General features: G+C 36.5%; 1 protein-coding gene across 1 annotated transcript in view; it reads right to left on the bottom strand.

The window, feature by feature from the left end:
- Positions 1 to 10,880: 10,880 nt before the first annotated feature.
- The window catches only part of LOC150105764 (teneurin-a-like), a 400,598-nt gene continuing 391,346 nt past the window's right edge, over positions 10,881 to 20,132 (bottom strand). The window contains exons 25-26 of the mRNA XM_090394550.1: positions 16,624 to 18,223; positions 10,881 to 12,373 (exon numbers count right to left, since the gene is read on the bottom strand). Of these exons, the coding sequence (XP_090250676.1) occupies positions 11,508 to 12,373; positions 16,624 to 18,223 (2,466 nt within the window). The 3' untranslated portion in view covers positions 10,881 to 11,507. The remainder of the gene's footprint in view (positions 12,374 to 16,623; positions 18,224 to 20,132) is intronic.

Below are 20,132 nucleotides of genomic sequence, written 5' to 3'. Positions count from 1 at the left end.
GTGGTAGTGAAAATTTTAGAGAAGTTGGTAAAAACTCACATACAGAAATGGGCAAACAAGTAGGCAAAACAAGCTATATTCTTCAAAGGAGCAACATGGTTTTACTAAAGGAAGGTCACCTTTTAGCAATTTGCTCATATTTTATATGAGTTGGAGAAATGATAATATTGAATTCTTCTAAGGCATTTGATGGGATACCACACGAAAGACTCTTGCATAAACTGGAGAATATGGAATTTGAATATAAACTCTTGACTTGGATCAGGAAATGGTTAACAGACAGCTATCAAAAAGTGGTATACAGTTTTTTGTATACCACTTTTTGATAGCTGTAGTAATTTGCAGTAGTAGTAATTCTGTAGTAATTTGCCAGATTTAATTATCCATTAAATCTGGCAAACAGTAATTTGCCAGATTTAATGGATAATGGTGACCAGTGGTGTACCTCAGGGTTCAGTCCTTGGGCCATTGTTGTTCAATCTGTATACATTCATGATATCAAGCAGGGTCTAACATCAGATGTGTATTTGTTTGCCGATGATGCGAAGATAAGGCAATCAGGGATGCTACTGATATACAACACTTACAAAATGATTTCAATAGGCTGGAAATTTGGGCTAACGAAAATGACTATCCGTTTAATATTAATAAGTGTAAAGTTATGCACTTTGGCGTGATTAGAGATCCAGTGGCATATGATATATTAGCGGGGTTTTGCTAAGAAATTGAGGAGGCAAGGGATCTTGGCGTATTGTTGGATAGGAAGTTGAAGTTCAAAGGTCACATAGCAAAAGTTGCAAATACAATTCAGAGGATAATTGCGATGTTGAAGCGAACTTTGACATGTAAGGATAAGGAAGTCATTTTGTTTCTTTATAAAGCTTTGATAAGACCACATCTGGATTACTGTGCGCAGATTTGGTCTCACAGGTTCCAAGGGGATAAAGAAGCTGTGGAAAGGGTGCGAAGACGCCTTACAAGGATTATATCCGGATTATGGGATTTAGATTATGAAGACAGATTGCGAGTATGTGGATTGTAGACTCCGGTTAAGAGAGGAAAGACTGGTGATATGATATGATAGAGGTCTATAAACTTTTGAATGGTGTTATAGGATATTATCTGATGAAATTTTTTGTTATATGGAAGGTGGGGAGAGAACACGGGTTATCCATGAAAGTTAAATTTATTTGCAGTCAAGAAAGGGGTAAGAACTAGGTTTTTCTCCAGAGAGCAGTGAGTGAGTGGAATTGTTTGCCTTTAGGGATAGTGAGTGCATCTAGTGTGAATGAATGTAAGGGAAGGTATTATAGCTGGTTTGGATGATTTATAGCCTCCCTCGATGAGTCCTTGACTCCCTGGAGGTCTCAGATAATAATAATAATAATAATAAATCAGCTAACGCCTTTTTATTCCCGTATACGGAGTAGGCGAGGCCGTTTCGCCCTATCTAACTTTTTGGAGACTAAGTGGACAGTTCAATCTCCACTGGCAGCCAATCAGAGATGGCCCAAGGCTATCACTAATTAAGCGGCACGCAGTGAAGGGAGACGGCTCAACAAGTGCCGTCATCTCGTAGTCCCTAACCCTAAAAAAATATATTTAATGTGTGAAATAGTGTGGTTTCTACGGTCGATTTTCTTGAGTTTATGGGACTAATATACGAGACTAATAATAATAATAATAATAATAAATTTTATAAAATTTTAATTATGAATTAAATCCAGCAGCTGTCATACTTGTTCTTGAATTCATCCACACTTGCACACACAATATCCAATGGGAATTCATTCCGATTACGCACTACTATATGAGAGAAAAATTTTGCTGTAATCCCCTTCTTCACAGCATTCATTCTAAACTTCCATGGATGTCCTCGCGTCCTTTCTCCCCCCTCCATAAAACAAAAAATTCTATCCTCATAAACCTTGTATGACCCTTTCAGAAGTTTGTAAGTCTCAATCATATCATCCCGCTTTCTCCTGTTTGCTAATGTCTGCAGTATACAGTTTCTCAATCTGTCTTCATAATCAGTATTCCACAATCCTGTTATAATTTTCAACACTCTCCTTTGCACTTTCTCCACTGTATCAGAATCACAACGGAACCCAGGAGACCAGACCTGCGCACAGTAGTCCAAGTGATGTCTTATCAAGGCCTTCTAAAGAGGCAAAATGGCATTCTTATCTTTACATATCAAAGTGTGTTTCAGCATTGCAATTATCTTTTAAGTTGTATTTGCAATCTTTGCGACATGGACCCTGAACTTCAACCTATATATTAACACTCCAAGATCCCTAGCCTGATCTGTTTTTCTAGCATGATTATCAGTTTCTTCTGCGAAAGCACCCAATATAATTATAAATAAAAAAGTTAAATTATCTTAAATTTAAATAAACCGAGGAGGTACATCCTACTGTCCGACCACAGATGCAAGACCCTCGGCTGACAATGTGCCAAGAAGAGAGTCAGTTTATATTGAAGGGAAGAAAGGAATAAAGCGTGTACGAATTCGTTACCAACACGCGAAATCACGTGCTTTATACGTAAAGTTTTCCAACTGTTGTACAAGCAAAATAGTTACCACTTTAAAAACTAGAATTTTCATAAAAGAAAATCTAATTTTCCGACGTATAATAATAAACTCATCCCATGAAACGTATTGATTACCCTATTATCGGAATGGATTCGCCTTCTGACATGCGCAGAAGTGTCGAGTGGTCTCGCATCTGTGGTCACACAGTGGCTCGGATCAGGTCATTCTTGTACGCTATGAACGAACTAGTTCCCTAATAACAGAAGATGCTAACATTGTCTCCTTTTTGTCTATTTGACGAAATGGCTTTTGCTAAAGTAATGCCAAATTCACAAAAAGTATTAGTATCAATCATCGGATTTAAACTGGACGATTAACCTTCAATCCTTCCTTCCTCTTCACTAATAAACAGACTATACTATAATTACTAAAATAAAGAGCCAAAAGCGCCCGTATATTCGCCTACTATTAGGAAAATTTACGGTTTCTTATGTAGTCTAAAGTTAAGAACATTACAAGAAAAAAAAAGAATATGTTATTGTATTAAGATGGTGATATTTCGCTGGATTTCAAATCAGCATCATCCATGTGGAAAGAATTCACAATTGTAAGGAACAAAAGAATTAACATGATATCTTAGCGCTCTCTAGAACTGGGTTTAAATCAATCTGTAGCCATTAGACTGAAGATGGTCTTAAATAACTTTCTCCCATATTTTTGGTAAATTAATGCAGCCATCTTTGTTAAGGTTTAGGGAGTGCTTCGCTGATGTTGATTCCGAAAGTAGTCTCTCAGACTTGTAAAGGATTCTCTGTAGTAACGTAATTTTCTTCCACTTAATCCTGTGTAAAGGAGGGCCCAACACATGAATCCTGATTTGCAATAATGATGGTAGCATACATATTTCTTATATCCTTCAATATGGATGTTAATGGTGCTTCCTGTATGTCCATAGTAGGCTAAGTTGCAGACAGGCAATCAAACTCTTTATTCACTGCTAGTGTCAAATGATGAAGTTTGTCTTTAGGAGAAAGATCTTTTTAAACGCATCTTGGATTTTGTGGTAATGTAGTATGTCGAAGGAGGGAAAGGGGAAGAGAATAAGGAGAATATGCAGTATTCTCCATTTTGCAGGATTTCACAATTGGCTAAAAATTGTCGTTTAGATAATTGGTCAGAGCCGTATAATAAGCAGCCTAGTCCTATGTGCCAGTATTTCAAGAATGTCATATTTTTGTGGGTGGCGGGGGGTGATGGTTTAGTTTGGTTTAGCTATTTTAAACATAAAAGAATACTATTTGAGAGACATGTGACTATCGTGTCAAGGTAAAGAGTTATTTATTTTCCTATAGCAAAGTGTATTTTAGATGTTGGCTGTTTAAATTAACAAAAATTTATCCTCATTAGTTTGGGTCACGGGGCTTATTTGCTGTTCTGTCTAGTTGTCTGTATATTTTCTCTTTCCATGTTAAATAACCAGCATGAAAAGTGAATTTGAATTAATTTCAAATGTCGTCTGGCTTAATAAGTGAGCCTTACTTATTAAGATCAAAAACTCTTCGTTAGATATATCAGTAAACAGTGATATAATATGAAAGCCAAACGTAATTTCCGAATTACTGAAGATGAGATTTTCGAAAATAGTTTTAAAAACGAAACAACTGTTTTGCAGAGGAAAAAGAATTCCGGCCGAGGGGAAGGATATTGATTTTGTGAAATGTTTGATAAGTTTTTTGAAGTAGGACTATCTATGACCTCACCCGCTAGAAAATGGAGGATGGTATTGGCATATAGTAGCATATATTCAGGGTGATTTATGCTTCTTATTGATTTATTTGTGCCGAAGGAGTAACTTTTTAAAAGTAATTTGTGAATCGTTTTTTTTTCTTCATCATCATCATCATCATCAAATTCCTGCTTTGTACCCTCAAGTGGGGTGTACAGGATATAATAGTACTACATGAAAAAAATTACATCATTACTAACTTCCTCTCTATAATTTTCCTCCAAATCAGTCTGTTACTTGCCAAGACTCAAATGTTATCAGATCTTATATTTCTATCGTCTAAGGCACTTTGTACCGTATCAATCAACATATATCTTGGTCTTCCTGTCGTTTTTCTGCCAACCTGGCAGAGAATACTTGTTTTGCTAATCTTTCTTCGCCCATTCAGGTGTTCAAATGACCACACCACCTGACATTAGCTCTGCTAATGCATTCCTGGATGCTGACAATGTCAAGTTCTTTCATAATATCCTCGTTTTTAATATATTATTGCCATTGATACCATCTGTTCACACCTATAATCTTTCTCAGGACTCTCATATCTGCGGTCTCTAGTCTTTGGTCAAGTGTTTTACTTCTGACACCCAGCTCTCAGATCCATAAGTTAAAACTGGTTTGAACACTATCTTGTATACAGCTAATTTACTGTTCCGCCTTGATTTATTTAGAAGTATAACATCATCCACATAAAGCAAAGAGCTGATATTAACATCTCCAATTTTGATATCATGTTTAATACCACTTTCCTTCATAATGTGATCCATATAGATAATGAAACAGAGGGGATAATGTACATCCTTGTTTCACACCAGATTTAACATTAAATCATCTTCCTGTACTTCCTTCAATTCTAACTGCTGACTTACAACTCAAATAAAGACAAAGTATTGCGTGATATAATGCCCCATTAACACCATATAACTGTAGCGTATTGAATAACTTCTCCTTAGCACCTTGTCATATGCCTTTTCCAAATCGACAAAACTTAAATACAGATCTTTTTTATATTCCCATGCTTTCCTCGACTATTTGTCGTAAAGTGAAGATCTGATCCCGACAGCCTCTATTTGGCCTGAATCCAGCTTGTTCTTCACCAAGCTTTTCTTCCTCATTCTTCTCAACCGCTTCTCAAGTATACTTGCATATATCTTACCAGGAACACTCAGTAGAGAAATACCTCTGTAATTCTCACATTCAGTTTTATTTCCCTTTTTATATATGGGTACTACGAGAGCTCTACTCCAATCATCAGGAATTCGTCCCTCTGTCCAGGCTTTCTGAAGTATGCAGTGCAGCCACTGTAAGACTCTTATACCACCATACTTCAGCATTTCTGGTCGAATATCATCTACTCCTGCTGCCTTTCCACATTTCAAGCCTTTGATGGCTTTTTCTACTTCAAGTATGGATATGTATTCCTGACTGTATGCCTGTTGAGTGTTTTTTTTACCATTGTGCTATCGCTGCTTGTTTCATTTAGCAATTTTTCGAATTAATTACTCCATACTTCAAGGATATCTTTTTCTCCTGTTTTCATGTCACCTTTATCATCTCTAACTCCTTTTACAGCAGTCTTTCCTCCATTTCTAAGCTTCTTCAACAACCTTCAGAATATCTTACCACCTTCTTGATATTTATTTTCTATGTTCTTGAAAAAGCCTCCCATGACTTTTGTTTAGCTAGTTTTACACTTTGTTTAGCTTTCTTACATTTGTCTCTGTATTCTCTAAGAGCAAAAGCTGACTTATTTGCCAGGAACTTTTGATATGCTTTCTTCTTTTCCTTCACTGCCTCTTTAACTTCCTGTGTCCACCATGGAGTTCTAATTTTTCTATCCTTGCAGAAAACCTCACCACATGCCTCTCTTGCTGAATCAATCAGGGTTTTTTCAAGGCTTGTCACTGAATCTCCAAGGTTTGATTCCTATTCTCAAAATGTTTTCATTTTTTCTGTAATAATCTTTGTATATTTTAGTCTACAATTCACATCTGAGAACTGCTCAACTTTTATTCGCTTTAAAACTTTCTTACATGTATTCTTTTCAATATGAAATTCAATTTTATCCTGCTCAAGACTAAATAGTGATTGCTTCCAATTTCAAATCCTCTGTACACTCTGGTGTCCTGCACCAGGGAGAAAACATCACTATCAATAATAACATAGTCAATGAGACTTTTCTTATTCCTTGCCTCTTCTCTCCATGTGAATTTGTGCACATTTTTATGTTGGAACATGGTGTTAGTAATAACCAGTCCATGTCCTGAGCAGAAATCCAACAAATATTTGTCATTATTATTAGCTTTGCTCTTTTCTCCAAATTTTCCCAAAATATTTTTGTATGTCTCACAATCATTTCCTACTCTGCTACTATTTAGATCCCCAACAAGGACCAACTTTTCCTTTTTCATTATGTCAGTTGCTTTTTCTAAAGCGTCAAAAAATTCCTCCACTTCTACCTTAGTAGAACCTTCTGTGGGACCATAGGCACAAATAAGTCTCATTGTCCAGTTACCCATTCTCATATTTGCCCACATTACTCTACTTGAGATTGACTGCCATTCAAGAAGATTAGCCTCGTATTTTGTGTTGAATACTATGGCTAATCCTTGTTTTCCTTGATTGTCATTACCTGAATATAACATTTTGTATTTATTGCACAGAAAGATGTTACCAGTTTTTGTCTTTTTTGTTTCAGTCACCCCTATTATGTCGATTTGGTACTTATCTAATTCCTCAGCTAGCCCCATTTCTTTGCCATTCAGGCTTCGTATGTTGATACTACCGATATTTAACTCTGGTGATGTTGAGTTGTGGTGTGTTTTCAGATTTGTACCAGTAGCTGACTTTTCGCTGTTCGCCCTCGCGAAAACAACGGGGGCCTTGTTTAACCGGTCGACGCCCCAGCCTTCATGAAATTTTGTCATGTTGCACCATCATTTTTCATTTTGGTTTAAGCAATAAGAATACAATTTGGTCGGCTAAATCCCAAATTGCCAGCCCATCCTCGTTCGTTCAGTATTCAAATAGATACCCAACAGGGGGCACCACGCGAAGGCGAGGATTGGACATTAGGTCAGAAGCCCTGGTCGGTTCTCCGCATTCCTTTAAAAGCTATGTGGAGGTCTCCTCTCAGTTATACAGCTTTGACCCTTAAGCATCCCTTTTTTTTGTTTATTTTTTTGTTTGTCTTTATCTTTTTTGTTTTCTTTTATGTGTTAATGGGATCACAATCTATAATCTGATGTGTTGTCTGTTATTTTAGAAGACTATGTATTTTTGTTTTATTTTTGTCGTATTCTGTATGACTTATGACAGTAGCATTAAATATATGTAGAAAGTTTTTTACCTCCGGTATATAGTATACTAAAAATGCTAAGTAATTTTATAAGCTAGGTTTTAACCCTTTTTCCCGAGTAAGCAAACAGACAAGTAAGTCAGGTTTGCGCCTGCACATAGTGCTAGTCTGAGGCAACTCGTGGTAAAGGTGCGGTAAGCTCCGATCACTTTCCTTAGTATTTTCCCCTAATCCCAAGCACATCCCCTTGCGGAGATTTATGATGCTATGCATTAAAGGCAAGGGCCTTTAATGCATAGCATCAACCTTGGCATTTTCTAGGTCTGACTCCCACGACGAGACCTCAATAAAGGTTGAAACCGGTCTGGGTAGTGGCCCTTGCCTTTAATGCATAAAATCAAGGGGATGTGCTTTGCATTAGGGGAAAATACTAAGGAAAGTGATCGGAGCTTACTCCATTTTAACCACGAGTTGTCTCAGACTTGCACTGTGTGCAGGCGCAAACTTGACTTACTTGTCTGTTTGCTTACTTGGGAAAAAGGATTAAAACCTAGCTTATAAAATTGCTTGGTGTATATATATCTATCTATCTATCTATATATATATATATATATATATATATATATGTGAAAATTTTTTTACCTTGGGGATACTATATATTAAGGATACCAAGTAATTTTATAAACTTGTGTTATACATTATGGGTATGTGTGTGTGTGGGGTCACTACCCAGACCGGCTTCAACCTTTTTTGAGGTCTCACTAGCTACTCACTGAGGAGACCTCAAAAAAGGTTGAAACCGGTCTGGGTAGTGACCCCAACCCATAATGTATATACATCTTCTAGTGAGATGTGTTTTACATTATGGGAAATACTAAGAATAGTGATCATAGCTTTACCCACCTTTACAACGAGTTGCCCTGGTGTTGCACTGCCTTTTAGACTTGAACTACGTTCAGGCGTAAGCTTAACTGTTTTGCTTACTTGGGAGAAGGAGTAAAAAAAAGAAAAACAAGTTTATAAAATTACTTGGTATCCTTAAATATATATATATATATATATTTCCCCCATTCTTCTTCTTTACTTAGTACTTAGTGTTATTGTTGCAAAGAGTGGAAAAGTGGTTGTTGAAGTAATTATAATGATTGAATATTGGATTATATGATGAAGTATTGGATACGTCTATGAAGGTTTTCAAGAGCACTGCGTGCTTTCATTAATTGACACGCAACTGAATGCTTTTCTAGAACTAGTCTCTAGGAATTTATTAGGTTTCTGTTTAAACTAATTTCGCTCCTGCTCCATCTTATGAAATCCATGTCTGATATCTATCATTTAAATTATGTATTTATACAGATGAATCAGAAGTAATTTTAAAAAATAATTTTAAATAATTTAGAAATCTTTCTTCCCACCGTTTGTATTCTATAGATTGTTAGCATTTCGTGCTGTACTTATATCAAGTCAAGTGACACCACCTGGCTGAAAGTGTTCAAACCAGAGAGTCCGGAGTTATTTGATTTCAATCGAACTGTTGGAGAACTTAAAAAGAAAAACAACTCCATATTTTTTTCAATAAAATTAGCATTTATGTTTCAAGTATTTTTGCTAGCTACGCGTTTAATCAGCAATATAACATATTATCAAATGCTAACGCATCGGCTCTAGTCATTCGAGTGAACTCAAGGGCAAGCTGAAAGAGCAGTTATTTTAGATAAACGTGTTTCGTATCCTTCTGGCAATCTAAAATCAAACCAAATTACGCGTTGTATTTTCATACCTTTCACTTCTAAATACCGAAAGACCGTGCAAAGCACTTCGGTAGTGAAGATATTGAAAATGTTGCTTGGAAGATTCAAAGATGTAACAAAAATTTCGCTTACTTTACTTTTGACTGATATAATACACTATTGTGGATGTTGCCAGAAATTACAGTAAAAAATATCGATGATGAACAGCAAACAGACGCCTACGCCTTTCTGCCGTTCGACTTTCGTTTAGTTACCGAAATATTTCGTATCACTTTATTATTCTCTTTATCCAGCAATACAAATGCAGAATTGTCTTCTAAACTTTCAAAACCGACGGTATGTCAAGGAATGGTAAATGACACAGTTGCATGTGCTGTTGATATCATCTTGGTCTTTGCAAGTGTTGGTCTAAATGTTAAAAAGACTAGAAAAGCGTTCAAGATAATATGAAAAACTGATATGAAGATTATGATGGATTTAAGTCTATGGTGACTATATGGAGTATTTCAACTATGTTTTACACTCCAAGACATTTGTTTTATATTTATATAAAGATTCACAGAAATGAAACTTAATAGCATTCGGAAGGGAAAAAAATCCTCAAGATTTCTAGCATCCGTAAGAATCATTGTAACTCCAACTTTAGCCACCTGTTGCACATCCTGATTGTCCTTACAACGGTGATTCAGAAACAGACGGCATAGTGTGTTTTGTGGTCATTTAAATCACTCTCTGATCATTGTTTAGAGATTTTCAGTTTTTTCTTGGTATAATCACTTTACAGAGAATGCTTGTTTATTCAAGGGTAGATCGGTCAATGGACAGAGTATGTGTGTGTGGATAAAGCCCGTCAGACATATCTAATTGATTAAAGAAAGTTCCAGTAAGACATTTCTGCTAAAGCAATATGTAAATATTGTTTGTCTCATCAATGCTAGTCGACTTTAATGATCCGGGAAAAAACATCCGAGTAGCTATCTATTCCTTGTCCTGTGGGTGTGTGAAAAAATCATTTACCATAGCGACATCTACAGAGTAACAATGATACTCATATTGACCACCTATAAATAAAAGTTTGGGAATTGTTCTTTTATATATGAAATACTTCAGGTTTTATTTCTGCATGTCATTCATTTTTTTACATTTTTTACTGAATGCTTCCAAGTATAACGATCAGTTGTAGTATCCTCGTATGATATTTATGAGTTATTCAGACATAATATTCAACACAGCTTATTATATTTATTATTTCTACATTTATTATACATTTATAAAAAACTTTATTTATAAAATCATATATGATTTCCAGATGTTTTGATCACCTCTCATACGTGTTAATTAGAGAATCCTTTTTTTTTTTTTTTTTTTCATTTGGATTTCATTATTCACGAAATGGACGAGAAGAAATGATGTGTGAATGGATGGGTCGAAAAGTCTGTTGACATTTGGGACTAAAGAAAAAGAGGACGTGTCGTGTATAAACAAGAAAAGGAGACGGACACACAATTTGTACAAAGCCGTACATCATCTTTTATATTTGACTAGAGCATTCAAAGCAACAAACGACACCAGCGGTATACGGACAACCTCATATCACATTAAGAAACTGTAAAACGAGGTAAAAAAACAACTAACGGTATGTATCACTCGGTTTGATGTCCTCGGCACACTGAGTGTCTCCGCAGGAGAATCCTCATAAAGCTCACGTTTCCAGAAGGCCACTGTCGTACCTCGAGGTGTACTGGAGAACAGCGGGGGGTGTAATGGCGGCAATATGGCACGAGAAGAGGAAAACGAGAGGAAACACACTTCTAGTCAGGTGATTCTGATTGTCCACTTGCTTCTGTAGTTGAGGATACGGCTAGAAGCATGCTCTGGACTGTCTTGCTCTGGGAAATAAGGGATGGTGGTGGGTTCCCACTGGAACGCTACTGTAGTCGAAGCAAGAGGATAAATGAGATTAGTTTTCAAATTACCTGATGCGCCGAGAAAGCCGTATAATATATTTCTCTTTACAGGAGTGGCTCCACCTGGCGGTCTACATGTGTAGGAAACTTTTCTTTCTTTTTTAATTTTTTTAAAAAAGTTTTGAAGCCTTGGGGACTTCACGTGTCTCTCTGTCAGCAGGATTACAGCACATCATCTTTGTTGACTGGGAGTTGTCTTCTGAAAGACAATGTTTGCCGGATCGTCCGAAAGCTCAGGATACAGATCAACGTCGTGGTAATAGTCTCCTCGGTATCCTGGCACAGAGCTCGAGCTGAGGATGTGTTCCTTTTCTTTCTCGCTCCATGTCTGAGATCCCCTTTGGTTAGTGAGAATTATCTCTCGTTCCTGAGCCCATCGCTGTCCCACGGCGTGCTTTTTGGCATGCCGAAGAAGCCTCTGACGTTCTTTCTGAGGAGATGTACCGTAGCGAATATTCAAGATAGCATGTTCAGCATGAACTCGGACGTCAACGTGGTGACCCGTCTTCTGGTCTTCGACTTTGCTCTCATGCACGGTGGTGTTGATAGTGTTACCAAGTCTCTGCAGTTGATTGAGGTCGTCAGCCACACGCCATGTACTATCCTTAACAAAATAAAAGACGTCATGGCCGTGCATGACTAAGTGCAAGTCAAGCAAGTACGAATTGTTGAAAACCGAAGTGAAAACATCCCTTCGTATCGCATCCGCGTCATTGAACGTCCTGACAATTGCCCGGTCGCCAAATCGGGACACCGTCACTCCCGCTCCAAACGGAACGTTCTCAGTGCTGATCTTAGGGAGCCCACTTTCGAACAGTTGTTCCGTCTTCACTTTTGGTCTACCGATGTTAGAGAGTTTGGCAAAGTTGGCAAGTTTCTGTTGGATAGCACAAGCGAATCCAGACACCAGTGGCACGGAAGGGATTTCCAGAAATAAGGGTGAGGGATTGGGTCGGTAATTTGCACTGAAGACGCTAGGAGCTGCCAAATCCAGACTGGCGATGTCGATTCCCTGACTTTTGATCCACTCCATGAGATCTGAAAAATTAGATATAACTGAGATGAGCATAACCATCACAACATGTGTTAGTAAGATAATTTATGGGAATTTCGAATGTGGACAGCAAACCTTTTCCAATCCATCTTTCCATAGGTAATACACACAGTGCTAGCACAGTCAACGTACTGACTGTGCAAATTAAATGCAGTCTAAATTAAATTAAATTTGTTGTAAATTAAAATGATTGCATTTTAAATTAAATAAAAACATTAATTTGTAGTTTTCCTTGCTGAACGAATAACGAAACGGATGCTTCTTAGTTCAGGCTGTTCTATCAATTCGTTTGTTGTGTACATAGGTTTAAACTGAACAAATTTAAGATGTCAAACTTGGTTTTCGATTTGATATGTGAAATCGAAAAATTTCGTTGCAAAAAACTCAAGTGAAATTTAGAGGTTATTTGGAGATTTGCAGCCGAAGATACCATGATCGAATTGTAGTATTAGGATACGCACACTTTTTATACAAGCATTTTGGGAGCCAATATGGTAATGTTGAACAAAAGGTAGAAGAATATGAGAAGAAAGTCTGCATGCCGAACATTAACATTTATCTGTCAAGGACTTTTTTCAAGTAGAGATACTCATTCTCACCAACTTGAGATTGCATGTAGAACAAGAGATGACCATTCTCAAAAAAAAAGTAACTAAGAGGGAGATCCCAGACTTGACTTAAAGTTCAGACATACCTCCTCGAAACCACTCTTTCCAGAGTTAAAGGAATTTCCTTCTAGGAATTCGATTTTCAGTTCTTATTCAACTTTCAGAGACCGTGACTTAAAGAATCGAGCAGCAGAAAACCAAAATGGCGAGTTATTTGACGCGCAAACGCTTTCAGATCGATGAAGAACAACGATTGACAAGCAAGGGCATTATACTCGTACTAAAGCAATATAATAGCTTTTCTTAAATAATGACTGAGTTTTCCATAAAAGTAATGAGCACAATAATGATTGTGCTCATTACTTTTATGGAATTCACATATTCAGATTAAGATATCCAACTCAAGTTGGTAGGCAAACTATATTCCATAATTGTTTCCTATTTATTTCTAAAAATAATTAATCATGTAACACGTTTTCATTTCCCCAAGACAGTCGGATACTTTTTAGCTCTAATGTTTAGAAAATTGTGGGAAGACAGTTTCCAGCTCTCATCCAAGTTTGAGTTATTTCCCACGGCGTGCCATAAACAGGCAATGTATCCTAATCATAGTCAATATTAATTTGAATGTAGCGTGTGTTCTGCAACCGAATTTGCTGAATTGCCGCTGTGGAAAAAAAAAACTCACATGCTGGCACCATAGACTAACTCCAACTCTGAAATCAAGCGGGAAAAAGACTTGAAAAAGTTGTGATTTCAATGACAGAATCAGATTTTTAAGGTCTTTCTTCTGCAGACGTGGCAAGTTTCCAGCGGGGTTATGATATTCAGTCTTGTCATTTTAAATAGATGCAAAGAATTAGAAATAAGAACTGCCATAGATAGACAGAAATTATCTTGTGTACTAAATTCGCGAACATATTTAAACGTTTTTGCTAATATTGAGAATAGTTATCCATAGCTAACGATCTATAGCATGTACGGCTATCGAAATTTAGAGATTTGAGACAAAAATCGCACCATAATTTGATCACTGAAGTACATATAATGGCAACTGGTAAATGAAAAGGAATTACCATCGTCTTAATAATAAGACTTCAGTAGAAGCTGACTATTTTGGGTTAGTTGGATGTATGCCTATTTTTAGTCATTAATAAATGTAATTCATTCTCGTGTATAATTAGTTTACTTTGACACTTCCTGTATATACATTTCCGGTAGCATTTATTATCTATGAACTTGTTGCTAAAAGGTTAAGCGCTTTCGTTTGATGTTCCATATTTCATTCGATTAAAGACGATCTATAGACCATCGCGTATTTTTAGCACGATGTTTTATGGTTCAGCCTTCATTTTCTTCATAGTCGATTAAAATCAACGAATACATCCATAGTTATTGAGTTATGCACATTTAGATAAAATTTAACTGTAGGAGATACTTCTTAGTCAAACTATTGAGGTATCTCCATGGTATATGGTTGCCACCATATGGTTGGGCGAGCTGGTATCGCTTCTTAACCCTTCGCGTTTTTTAACCAAAGGCTGTGCTTTCACATCCCACACATATTTCCACTGTGGCACGGATATCTGCGCATGTCTTTAGGTGGTAAATGATTGTCTAATTCTAATTCTATTATTGGCAGTAATGCGATATAAGTTCACCGCCTTTCGTGCGTAAGCTTGTCATAAAAATTCAAAGTGGAAATCACCAGCACAAACTATAAATAGATATGCTAGACTTCCCCAAAGAGACGGTTACTATTCAAGTGTGTGTGTATGTGTGTGTGTTCTGACATGTCCATAAAAATACGTGCTGAAGGTCTCCTAGAGAAGCCTATACTTCAGAAATATTGAGTTCCTCATATTAAAGGTGGCAATAATATAAACTTATCAGCTAACATTAGTGCATGCTGTTTCATCTTTTGGAATGTTACCATATTATCAGCTATTTAACTTGGTGTATTCCCTCGAAGATGTGTTATAGTACTTGTAAAAATGAAGGAAGCGATTATATTATTTTAATTGTATTGAAAACTCTTTAAACATTTTTGTATTTGTATGGTTTTTTAATACAAGATTTTTTTTGTTGTTCTGTTTAATTGTTCCCTCTCCTTTTGGTATATATAATTAGTCTCCCTCTCGAGAAACCACTTTGTCAGGTGGAGAGAGATCGCAAAAGCACTTTAGCATGTCTTCCTATATCGTAAAAATGCAAACAATTTCTGGACAACGATATTGATGACCTTAATCACTAGCTAACTGAACTACTGCAGGATGTAAAAGAATTGAAAGACACAAACAGTTCAAAAAATCTGAATAACCTGCTGTTTTATCTGTAGAAATGGAGACCAATCTGCTCGCCACTTATGTTAATGACAAGTTACAGTTTATAATTAAAGTCCAAGCCTTAAGGCCAACAAGATATTAATTTTCCATTATGAAAGTTTTTGCAAGCCTTTGGATGAAATCAATAATATCTTATGACTTTTGCTGGCAGAGAGCGTTTGGAAGTTTGATTAATGTTATCCGGAAAGTAAAAAGGTAATCTACGGTATCGATCAGCTAATTAATTTGAAATATCAGTTGTGGTAATTCTGATTGGATTGACCATTCAAATTTAATCACCACACGTTGGGTAATTCTCATTTCGTATTATTTTCATACTATGAAATATCATTAACCTCTCATGCAGTATGCTGCTATACTCTGTGCACATTATTAGGACTGTTATCCAGTAACTTGTTAAACCACTTTTAATCGAAACTAAACTGTTGAATTGAACTTAGTTCAATTTGCAAGTTGTCGATAGGATGTAATATGCCCACTCAATCACCAATCAGTCATTTCGAATCCTATAATGACGTTCTGTTTACTTGGATGGGAAATTACATAATTTCCCAATAAATGGGAATTTATTTATCTAATGCTTTGAATTCAACACCGTATGAACTGGTCATATTGATATCATTTTGGATGACAGACATGTCGTAGAACATTCCTGCCATCTAAAATATCTTAGGGAATCAAATCATGAATGTGACAATATCAGTGCAACATTTTCAGATTTATTTGAGCAGTACTCATCGAAGAAACTTCTGTTTTTCTTCTACAGTAGCATGTACATAGATAGGCACCTTCAAATTTTAACTCTTCTCATTTATACAGGAAAACATCATTTACAGAATAGTATGCTTTTTCTCCAATGAAGAATTAATCCTCTTTTTTTGCGCTTTTGACTCCATTTCTGTCGTCTTCTCCTGATTATATGTATGACCTACACAGTGGTCTCCTTTGGTGTGTGTGTGTGGGGGGGGGGCGCATAACCCTGCTTTCGTAAATGTTTTCTGTTTTGGAGGTGTGTATGTATATATATAATGAGTAGTTAGAGCTCAGAAACCAACCAGGCTTGAGTGTTCTTGATGATTACGAAGATTTGTAAATTGTAAATGTAGTCGAATTTGAGCATAAAGTGATTTGTTAGTATAGAACATATATGAAGTGAAATTAAAAATATATATTATCGAGATGTTGCTTTTTTCCTATTAATGAAATATTTAATTGAACGGTTAATTGTAAACTGAAAAGTTCATTGAATATTTCACACAGTACACTTGAATATATTCTTACCTAGTTTGTTGCTCTGCCTTTTATGGGAGTTGATAGGATCATTATCATTGAACCGATAGAGGTGGACGTTCTGTGGATTATCAACTTGATACAAAATATCGCCCCAGTTGGGTGTTAACCACTGACCAGCTAGCGTATCGTATAACATCTCATTGAAGTGAATCATGCCTGTTAGTGGATCGACTATCCCTCCATGGAAGTCTACAGGTAAATAAAACGTGGGGCTAGAATCGAAAAGAACATGGCCGTACGGTCCTCTAACAATCTCTTTGATCACTTCGCCTTTCTTATCAAACACTACCAGGGGAGTTCCGTTGTGATCGGTTGCCACATAGTAAGTGTCCTTGTTGAGGACAATGTACATCAGAAAGTTTCTATCATCATAAAGGAACGTTGTGACTCTTCCGTCGTTGTTGTTGTAGATGTGGGTCAACAGATTAGGAGCAGCAATATTGGCGTAGAAAAATTGAGTGACGTTACCAAAGTTATCCCTACGAACTGCTAGTCTACTCTTGGTGTCGTAAAAGTACTGAACTTCGTACCGGCCGTTCCTGGTAGCCTTTATTAGTTCTCCTTTGGTGTTATAGACAAAACTCTCCTCCCCTCTCTGAATTACATATCCACGGCCATCCACCACGTAAGGAGTCTCACCAAAACTGATAATACGATCTCCAATGTCGTGCAGAATGTCTATCTTGTTGCCCATATACTGGAGAGTCACCAAATTGCCGTTCTTGTCATACGTAAACTTCCAGTTATCCCTACCGATCATTTCCACTAATTGGCCATCTTCGTCATAAGAAAAATTCTGGACCCGTAGTTTGGACTTTCCTAATTGTGTCATTTGGATTTTGCACTGCGTGACGGAGTTGCGACTGTTGTATTCAATGTCCATAGTGAAGACCTCCTTTTCCACTACCGAAAGTGAAGATTGTCGCAGTCGATGTAATGCATCGAACTGTTTGGAGAAAGAGGCTGTACTGTCTGATAGAACTGTTTCATTTTGGGATTTTTCTGAGAGAGTAAAGTCTGCTATTTGTTCCCTTCGACCAGTTTTTTGATTATGAGTGAATTCTAGAGGGGTGAGATGCAGATTCCCTAGTCTGAGACTCATTGTCTTCATCCTAAGTAATCTATCGTACTGGTAATGAAGCATAGCACTGGTCAGGTGAGCACTGCTGTAAAAACTCAATTTCCAAGTGGTCAAAAGAGAGCCATCGTAATGGAATTCATTTCGTATTACGAGATCTTTCTCGCTGCGTGATTCTGACGCCACGAACCCCGAAGTGGTATAATTAATTTCGATTTTTCCTCCACCAAATACCACTCCACTAAGTAAAGACTGATTGGTATATCGGTAGAGAATCCTTCCCTGGTCTCCTGGAAATATTTCCATCACCGGTAATTTGAAGTCGTTGAAGTGCACAACGTATGGACCACTGTTTCCAGGAGGATTGTAAAGAAACTTGTAGAAACCAATGGAGATCAACAAGAGGAAAGAATGTCTCGTTGCTTTAGGAGTAACCACGGATTTCAAACCTCCGTTTTGATCGTAATGGGCCAAGAACCTGCGACCACTTGGCAGTACTACTTTACTAGGCTGAAACAGTACAAAGAATAATTGTGAGCAATGGGAAATATTTCATACTCCTATATTATTATTTCATATAAACAAAATATTAAAATATAAAACTACACTATTAATTTTCGTTATTTTTTAAAGCCCTCTTAAGAAGTATGGGCTCAGTTTACGAGTTTATGATTTATAGAAAGCATGATAATATAAGATCAATATGGGATTCTTTGCGTAACCATAGAGGGAAGGAATTTTCAAAAATATGTCTTCCTCTCCAAGCAAACAAATACGATTTACAGATCGGGATGTGCTGGTAAAGTTGGTCACTACATGACACTACGAGACCATGAGACCTCGTAATTTCTATTCTCCTGTAACGAAATAAAGTTTATATATCGACAAACTATTTGATATAATAATCATATTACTACTGCGTTAATTTTAATTAATAATGGAAATACAAATAAAGGACACATTGAAATATCTTCTAATGAAATGACATGAGTAGAGAGAGCATCATCAAGTTAAAGTCTCCCTATAATTTAATTTAGAAAATAAAATTGTATACCTCTGAATAAATAGAGAAGTTTAATAATTTTAAAGCAAAACTAAATGTAACATTTTAACTACTCGCATTTTTCCAAGAATCTTTTCTCAATACACAAATATAAGTCATTTCCTGTCGTTGTTCCTGACATGGGCACTATAATCAATAGTTCTTCAGTCACATTCATATCGTCATCAACGCCATGAATAAATATTGCTAACTGGGAAGTATTAATAATGTCTGTACATTCGTCAACTGCAATGGAAAACGCTACAAAACTGTTTATTTTTTCAGGCAATATATCTTGGAAGTTCTCTGTTATATCTTCAACACGCTCCGCAACTGTATTTCTTTGAAATGCTTGCTTTTTTCCGGAAATATGATTTCGACTGCATTTAAAATACAATTTTTAATAAATTCTCCATCAGTAAAAGGTTTCGAAACCCGGAGAATTTTTTCACTTATGACGTAACTGCATTTAACAGCAGCATCACTTGTTGTGATAACATTCGAAAATATCCTCTGTTGAAACTTCAGTTCATTTTTTAAATCTTTAAGTTTGTCATCACGCATCTTGTCTGTATGTTTATCACAATTCTTATGGTTTGATTCATAATGGCATTTTAAGTTATATTCTTTCACCACGGAGACACTTTGTCTACATATCAGAACCTGTAGGAATATTTTTTACTCCAGAAAGAAATATGCCTTCTCCCATTTTTCTTGAAAAGTTCTGCCTTCTTGATCTATTTTTATTTTTTTAACTTTAAATTCAGACATTTTATGATAAAAAAAATATAATTATTGAGGTAACTTTTTATTAACACACTATCATATTACAATGGTAACCTGTAACTTATTGACACTGTATCACGTGGCTTAAAATGGCTGCATGACAAGTAACTTCCATTCAGTGTTGCCAACATTTGATGATAGAAAGGCACAAAGAATTGTAGTAATAAGTTTTACTTTTGTTTAAAGCTGTCATCAAACATTTAGAAGTTTGAATTTTTTTTCTGTTTTAATCCCCGCAAAATGTTAGAAACATTGATTTTTAGAAAAGAAATCATTAAAGTCGCGGGCTGGATACGAAGCCTTCGCGGGCCGTATCCGGTCCACGGGCCGCCAGTTTGCGACCCCGCACTGCACTGGTAGCATGAAGTAGCTAAAACTAACATCGCTCCTCTTCTGGTTTTGCTGTTGTGATAGCAACACCATCGTATTTAAGTTTTTTAGCATCCATAGGCAATCATTCTTTGCATCATATAACATCCTATGTGCTTTTTCAATTGAAGGTGAGTTAGTCGATCTTATACGAAGGTAGCAAGGTTTTTTTTTCGTCCGGGAAACTCAGGTTTTTCATATCACATACAGGCAAATCGGTCA

This window comes from Typopeltis vanoorti, chromosome 6, assembly GCF_054136105.1.
Source record: "Typopeltis vanoorti isolate ZY-2024b chromosome 6, IOZ_Tvanoo_1.0, whole genome shotgun sequence".
Classification (NCBI taxonomy): Eukaryota; Metazoa; Arthropoda; class Arachnida; order Uropygi; family Thelyphonidae; genus Typopeltis; species Typopeltis vanoorti.
This window is presented reverse-complemented; position numbering and strand designations above follow the sequence as displayed.